The sequence below is a fragment of the Carassius auratus genome, chromosome 38, assembly GCF_003368295.1.
Source record: "Carassius auratus strain Wakin chromosome 38, ASM336829v1, whole genome shotgun sequence".
NCBI classification, from domain to species: Eukaryota; Metazoa; Chordata; class Actinopteri; order Cypriniformes; family Cyprinidae; genus Carassius; species Carassius auratus.
In genome coordinates, this window is record NC_039280.1 from 12,957,654 (window position 1) to 12,964,704 (window position 7,051).

The 7,051-nt window shown below is 36.7% G+C and overlaps 2 protein-coding genes across 2 annotated transcripts; one reads left to right on the forward strand and one right to left on the reverse strand.

The window, feature by feature from the left end:
• Positions 1-258: 258 nt before the first annotated feature.
• On the reverse strand, positions 259-2,665 carry LOC113057128 (thioredoxin-dependent peroxide reductase, mitochondrial-like). The gene is made up of 7 exons (XM_026224233.1): positions 2,542-2,665; positions 1,882-1,999; positions 1,661-1,802; positions 1,404-1,539; positions 1,102-1,205; positions 819-984; positions 259-497 (listed from the first exon to the last, which is right to left on the reverse strand). The coding sequence occupies exons 1-7, from the start codon at positions 2,647-2,649 to the stop codon at positions 447-449; spliced, it is 825 nt and encodes a 274-aa protein (XP_026080018.1). The 5' UTR covers positions 2,650-2,665; the 3' UTR covers positions 259-446.
• Positions 2,666-3,504: 839 nt separating this feature from the next.
• LOC113057129 (sideroflexin-4-like) lies at positions 3,505-7,024 on the forward strand. Its single transcript, XM_026224234.1, has 14 exons — positions 3,505-3,801; positions 3,908-3,973; positions 4,186-4,248; positions 4,346-4,372; positions 4,717-4,771; positions 4,910-4,935; positions 5,058-5,111; positions 5,179-5,241; positions 5,351-5,419; positions 5,782-5,872; positions 6,016-6,131; positions 6,214-6,299; positions 6,375-6,492; positions 6,620-7,024. The coding sequence occupies exons 1-14, from the start codon at positions 3,763-3,765 to the stop codon at positions 6,695-6,697; spliced, it is 951 nt and encodes a 316-aa protein (XP_026080019.1). The 5' UTR covers positions 3,505-3,762; the 3' UTR covers positions 6,698-7,024.
• The last annotated feature ends 27 nt before the right edge of the window (positions 7,025-7,051 follow it).

The window sequence follows — 7,051 nt, forward strand, 5'->3', positions numbered from 1 at the left end:
ACTTGATGACAGTCTTGTTTAAGAATCAGTCTCTAGTCTACACCATTGTACCTTTCAGCAGAGAACTTAACGTTAGGTCCTCAAACTTACTTCAACCTCTAGGTCCTTGAACCTTTTTGGTAAAAAGAGCACATTTTTAAGCTGCAGTGCTTACAATTTATTTGACCTCAATCTTTAATCAAAATGTCAAACATTCTTTGTTTGATTCAAAGAGTGAAGCACTTAGAAATGAAAGCATCTGCTATGGCAAAGAGACAATTCCATGACAGTGCAGTTTTTATTTGGACAGCATAAATACATAAATCAAAACAGATTCTGCTCTCTAATAAATGCCAACATACTGATACATGAAGTCTATAAATAATTATTTGTTTTGGATATGGATTATGGGCTTCATTTTAGTGCTAAGATCAGCGTCATCTGTCAGTACCAATAGTTTTGAGTTTTCAGTTCACCTTCTCAAAGTATTCCTTTGAGCCGCCTGGAGTCGGCTTAATCTAAAAAAAAAAAAGAAATACGAAAAGGCAATTACATAAATGCAAAGCCAAAACATCCACAAACCCTTACATTCCCTGCATCTATGGCCATGACAGTGTTACTAAGTTCACCGCTGGTCAAATACTACCAATTCACAAAAACTAAAGCTGCGTAAATGCTAAACGTCTATGGACAATGAATGCACAGCAAAAAATTTACATGATCTGGATTTATGTTTCCAGTTTGCCGCATTCACATACATATGAAGTCAATTAGGCCATTACATTTCATAAAGAGTGCACACACAGGTTTATTCTACTAGTAAAACCGTAAGTACTCACTGTGGGTGACTTTGGGGTCCAGCTGGCAGGACAGACTTCACCGTGGGTCTCCACAAACTGAAAGGCCTTGACCAGACGGAGGGTTTCCTCAACAGAGCGTCCAACCGGCAAGTCATTTACACTCATGTGTCGGATCACTCCATTAGGATCAATAATGAAAAGACCCCTATAACGTGAAACATCATTTAGTGATGCATACATTCCTCCTGAAAAGCACATTATTCAGTGTAACAATGCATGAAAACAGGAGCTTGTTTGTAAAACGGCAGCAACTTTATGTTACCTTAAAGCAATTCCAGCACCCTCCAGCAGGACCCCATAGTCCCGGGACACTTGCTTTGTGAGGTCAGCCAACAGGGGAATGTGGATTTTCCCTAATCCTCCAGTCTACAGATAAACCAGAGTTTAGTTTGCGATTTCCTATGAATAGGGCATTTCTGTTGCTAGTTTCCCAATAACCTGATCCTATTTAGAGAACTGAGAATGTGTTGAATGTTTAGCATGTCATGCGTTTAAACTGTAATGTGCATTTTAAATTTGTTTAGCTGCAATGTGTACATGGCCTTTTCAAAGTAAAGTATAAACCTTTCTCGGGGTGTTGGTCCAAGCCAGGTGGGTGAAGTGAGAGTCCACAGACACACCAATTACATCACAGTTTATATCACGAAACTCATTGGCCTTGTCACTGAAAGCGATGATCTCTGTAGGGCAAACGAATGTGCTGCCAAGCAGGAAGAAATTAAGAAGCATTAAAAAAATAAGTAATTAAGCAGTAAATAATTGACAATTAAATATATAAGAAAATGAAAAAAAAAATAATAATAATAACAACGCATGCTTACAAATCTAGTGGGTAAAAGAAAAGGACCAGGTATTTGCCCTTGAAATCTTCTAGACTGATGTCCTTGAACTCTCCGTTGATAACAGCAGTGCCTTTGAAGTGAGGGGCTGGCTGAGTGACCGCCGGGGCCCATCTAGCAGAGCCTGATAATAACAAACACACATAATGGATTAGTAAAGATATCAGATTAAATGCACAAACGAATTACTTTTTAAGACTTACTGATTGAGAAGCAAGCTTTTTGTGCAGCAATGCACGCAAGGGGTTTTGGAGCCCTGATCACTGCTGCTCCATTGTGAGTGACCAAAGCTTTCAGTCCATTAACTGCAGCTCTTCCTGCCTGTTGTGAAAAGGAGGGACATGTATGAAAAGAGTCGTTACACAAGTTTGTTATCACAGTTCAGCAGACAACACCATGCCCATACACCACATGTACACTGTAAAACATTTCAAACTACAAAGGCTCGCTGAATAAGAGGCACATTGCACGAATGCTGTACGCATGAGTTAAAAGCGATGCCCAAATGTTTTATATACATTTATCTAATTAAAAACTGACTAATTTGCATGTTAGATTAAAATACATCAAACTGTTCATCATTTACTTATCATAATTTAATAATTAAAAAAAGAAGTGTTTGCACAATATAGCTACGATTAACAATAGTTTATGCACTTGTAATAGGCAAGTTAGTTAATTGACAGTGGACGTTATGTAATCAGTTTAAAGGTTAAACACCGTAAAACGTATCTGCGAACTAAACGATGACTAACAGAATCAAACTAAATCTCATTTGCACCGAAATACAAATCAACACTTATTCCTCGTAATAATCGTTCATAGCAAAAGTGTTACTATCGTTTCTGCTAAATGAAACTTACAGAAGTCCCGAGAAGTCTCCCGAAGGTGGCCGCCATCTTGCCAATGTGCTGCTTAATGCAATGCGCAAAAAATACCTTGAGCATCAAAGCTGCGCACTTATTTTGCATTAGTTGGGCAACACACACACACACACACACACACACACACACACACACACACACACACACACACACACAATTTTGCATGTTTTATTTATTTATTTATTTATTTATTTTTATTATCATACTTGACAAATCAGGGTCCGGCCAGGGTAGATTGTGTGCAACAGGCAAGGTTTGATCATGTTTGATCATGTTGATTTACATTACATTTACATTTATTCATTTATTATTGCATAATAAACACACAATTAACTGTTGATCATTTATTTAAAGTCCTTAGAAATGCATGTATCAAATCTGAAACAGTAGAATGTATAGGGTTAATTAACATTCTAAGCAAATAATTATTTTTTGATTCTCCTAACTATACATATTTGAAACATAACAATGTAATGTGCAACATACAGCACTGATAATTTTTTACATGTAAAAAAAATGCTATGGATTGATTTAAAAGTAAATTTGGTTTGAATATAAACACGGCCTTTTTTTCGGTTTCATCGGGCGCACGCGCCTGGACCTAAGTTAACTTCCGGTCTGTGTTGTGTATATCGGTCTGGCTGCGGTGCCATCTACAAACGCAGTTAAAGCCAAGGTGATGAGTAGACTGAAGTTGGGCTCAGGTGGCTGTGCTGCGGGATGTGTTTCCCATACAATTTATTTATTTTTGGAGACTCGCAACAATTTTAAAACTGATCGATTTTCAAAAAGGCTTCTTTTAATAAACATGAGTAACGTAACGTTACCTAACGCACTGCACGTTTAATAATAATAATTCCTTACATTTATGTTTAAATATCAAAACGAGGCACGGGTGTTTTTATATCGCTGTATTTCTGAAAGAAGACTTGCATGTTATATGCGTGATAAAGCAGCGTGTGAGCGTACCAGCTCTGCTTTGTTTACAGCTGTTACTGGGGAAACCTCTATTTCTCGCTTCAAAGTGCTCGCTCTGATCATGCTATAATGTAACTGGATGACGTCTGAGCACGTGACACGCGGAAGCGTCGCAGCAGAGCTCAAGCGTGTCTCATCGGCGTGACCTACACAAGTTAATCTTTTTGTAAGCAACAAAAAATGAATTGGTTATGATTGAAGAGCCTTCGCTAAAAAGCAAAAATGGACCCCAACTTACAATACTGGCAAAGCAATGGACAGGTACTTGTGTGTCTTTGCGTACTCAGTAAAATTCATGCTTAAATGAATTAGTCTGCATGAAAATGATATCAGCGACAAATTAATGATTAAATCCACAATTTTGAAGTCTTTTCTAAGCAGGCTGCGTCTCTGGTTCAAAATCCTCGACCCCAGTTCTGTGTTGTCATCACAGGTGAGTTTCTGCATCATGCATCGCTCCATCATCAGATTATGAACATTAATATCATAATGAGCCATCCCAGTACAGCCTTCTCATGCAAAGCCTATATTAACTGTATCACGTGCATCATAAAGGACGAAATGCACTGTGATATGTGCTCCTTGCTTTATAAAATTGTTTTCATTAATAAATGGCAACAAAAGACCCAATATTGTTTTCTTTAGGCTGAAATTGAGCAGGCACGGGTACTTCTTCAGAATGAAGGACAAACGCAAAGAAAGGAAAAAGTAGGCTTCTTAATATGTTTAGTATTTATTTGTGTGTTCACTTAACTTTGCTTTCTAGCTTGAAAACTTGACAGTGTTCCTTTATTTCTCTTTCTAGGTTGCTAATGCCTGGTTACTGTCTCTTGTAAGTTTTTATGAATCTACATTTTTTCATGTGAGCATGACAAACAATGTTTAGATATCCCTGATTCTTTGGACATGGGACAAAATAGGCTACAGAGCTAAAACCAAAAAATATTTTAGATTACTTTGTTCCCTGTGTTCAGATGTTCACCAGTGTTTTACTGCTTCTTCCGTTGTCTAACAAGTACATTATAATTTTTATTATATAAATACAAATAGATTCAGATCATTGACATGTTAGTTAAAGGTGGGAGTCACAGCAGTTTTATTTTGCCCTAAATTATATAATTAATATTTGTGAACATTTCATACATTTTTGACATTAATATTGTTAAACTCTTTTAGTCTTCTGTCCATCCTGATACTGGAGGTGTAATCTCACCAGTGTTTCGTTCTCAAGGTACTGTAACAAACTTGAAAGTTTGTGTCATTAATGCAGTTGAAGTATTCCTTTACCTATGTATTCATCTGAACTAAAAAAATTATTTTGGCCATCTGATGACACATCTGCTTCTTTTCTTTTTCTTTTTTTTTTAAGTTTTTCTACCCATATCTGCTCCCTTGGTGAGTTCTACAATTCAAAACGTCCTGAGAATTAGCTTTACAATGTAAAGTAAAACGTTGAGAGTTGATAATGTACATTTAAAATCTGAAATGAAAGATCCTGTCTATTTTTATGTCTACAGGTTGTTGCAAGTTTAATACCCCACAAAGGCATCAAACCTGCATTGTTCTGGCAAGTAAGTACATTCTGTATTTATTTCTTAATTGATGTCTTTTCTTATCAACTAACAATTTCTGCTGTAGTTTTTGCTTCAGGCATACTGTGCAGGATTCAACCATTCTAACAGAAATGCCACAGCGACTAAGGTAAACAGTAGTTTTGTTTAATTACATTTAAATGACATCAAATAACAATCTTTGTTTAACTTGGCAGACTATTTTAAGCACACTTATTCCACTTCTTTTTTTTGTTTAGGATAACAAAACGTCAATGAAGCAGTCCATTCTTATTGTTGGAACAGTAGCCTACTCAACATTTGCAGGGGTGAGAGAGATTTTAGTCACCGCACTGGCTTCTCAGTCAATAAATGTTTTCATCTGATGATTTTATGTTTGGTGTACCTACTGTTCAACAGGTGTGAGAATCTCATGAAACCTGTCAAGATTCAAAGTTCATGTCCGGGTCATTTTACACCTCCAACATAAAAAGAATGTGACCGTTAATCGTAAAGAAATTCAATCCTAATTTAGGACCATTCAGATGTGTCTTGAAAATAATAATGCAACACGTAACAGACATTTTCTCCAAATTACCGTTAATTATCATAATGCAATCAAATCTAATTAATGTTTTGCTGGGAAATACTCAAATTACTTAAATTAAATCTTAATATGCTCTCTTTTCAGGCTCTTCCTCAGATTATACTCAAGCGTTTTAGACTCTTAGGTGCTGTGGCTGAGACTTTCTCTAGATCATTGTTACCTATTCCTCTCTCAGGTAAGAACACCAGAAAACAAATGCACATAATATACACCTCCAGTAGAGTCTGTTCATACTGAGTGCTCCATTGTACACATATTCCAGGCTATAGTGTGGCCTCAAGGTATTGAAAATGTTTCGAACCAAACATGGTTTTCTAGCCTGTCTAGCTGCATTCAGTGTAATGGTGGTGAGAAGTGAAGAGGCCGATAATGGAATCCGAGTGTTTGATTCTAACGGAAATGCCATTGGTGTCTCTGCGGCAGCTGGATCTAAGGTGAGACTGCAGTAAAACCTTGTGCCACCAAAGCTGCTTATCTTTAAACTGTTTAAATATGTATTCTTTGTGTTGGTCACAGGCCATAAAGGAAACGGCCCTTTCTAGAGCAGCTCTCTTTGGCACCACTGCAGCAGTTCCCACTTTACTGCTGGCTCTCCTTAAAAGGTACAAGTCGAAACAGTTTGCTTTCCATTTTATCTAAAAGATTTGATGATGTGAAATCTGCTGTCAATGTTTCAGGGCGAAGTTTGTCCAAAGGAACCCGATGATAATCGCTCCTGTTCGCCACATCAGTACTGCCATTATTTTTGGCCTGATGATTCCTGTGTCCTTCAGTCTTTTCCCACAGTTTGGCAAGGTAACACACATTCATAACAAACCAGGTTGTCATACTTTTACATACATATTTTAATTTCGGAAATGCATTTATCAAAAATCACATTATCCATCACCAGCAGATAAACATTTCGATGTTTTATTTGCAGATAAAGAAGGAAAGTCTAGAAGAGGAGTTTCAGTCACTTGACAGTAACCAGGAACTGTTTTACCACAGAGGACTGTAATGTTGCTATTACCAACTTTACTACTTGACGATGACTTTTATTGACACCGAAAACAAAGTATATTAAAGTCCAGTGCATTTCAACAACATTCAAAAAGGTGGTTACTTTAAGTTTTAAAAGCATGCAGTATTTTCTCGAAAGGCTTTTTAAATTAATAATCAATGCTGTACTAATATTGAAAGGAAGTACAACTGTATGGTTCTGAATTCATATTCATTTAATAGCTGCATTTCAGTCTGAAAAGAGTTTTAAACTGCACTGAAGCGAATTGAACCAAATCATGTTAATAACACCATCTGTTAATGTCAATAAAATTCATTTAACACACTTTTTTTTTTACACATTTAATGGTTT

Bases quoted from the DNA above. Each gene is read 5' to 3' on its own strand.
- LOC113057128 (XM_026224233.1), bottom strand. From the start codon at position 2,649: ATGCAAAATAAGTGCGCAGCTTTGATGCTCAAGGTATTTTTTGCGCAT. The intron at 2,000-2,541 runs GTAAGTTTCATT...TTTTCACAACAG, and splicing joins GGAGACTTCTCGGGACTTCT to GCAGGAAGAGCTGCAGTTAA. The intron at 498-818 runs GTGAGTACTTAC...TTTTTTTTTTAG, and splicing joins GGACCCCAAAGTCACCCACA to ATTAAGCCGACTCCAGGCGG.
- LOC113057129 (XM_026224234.1), top strand. From the start codon at position 3,763: ATGGACCCCAACTTACAATACTGGCAAAGCAATGGACAG. The intron at 4,772-4,909 runs GTACTGTAACAA...TTTTTTTTTAAG, and splicing joins ACCAGTGTTTCGTTCTCAAG to TTTTTCTACCCATATCTGCT. The intron at 5,242-5,350 runs GTAAACAGTAGT...TTTTTTGTTTAG, and splicing joins GAAATGCCACAGCGACTAAG to GATAACAAAACGTCAATGAA.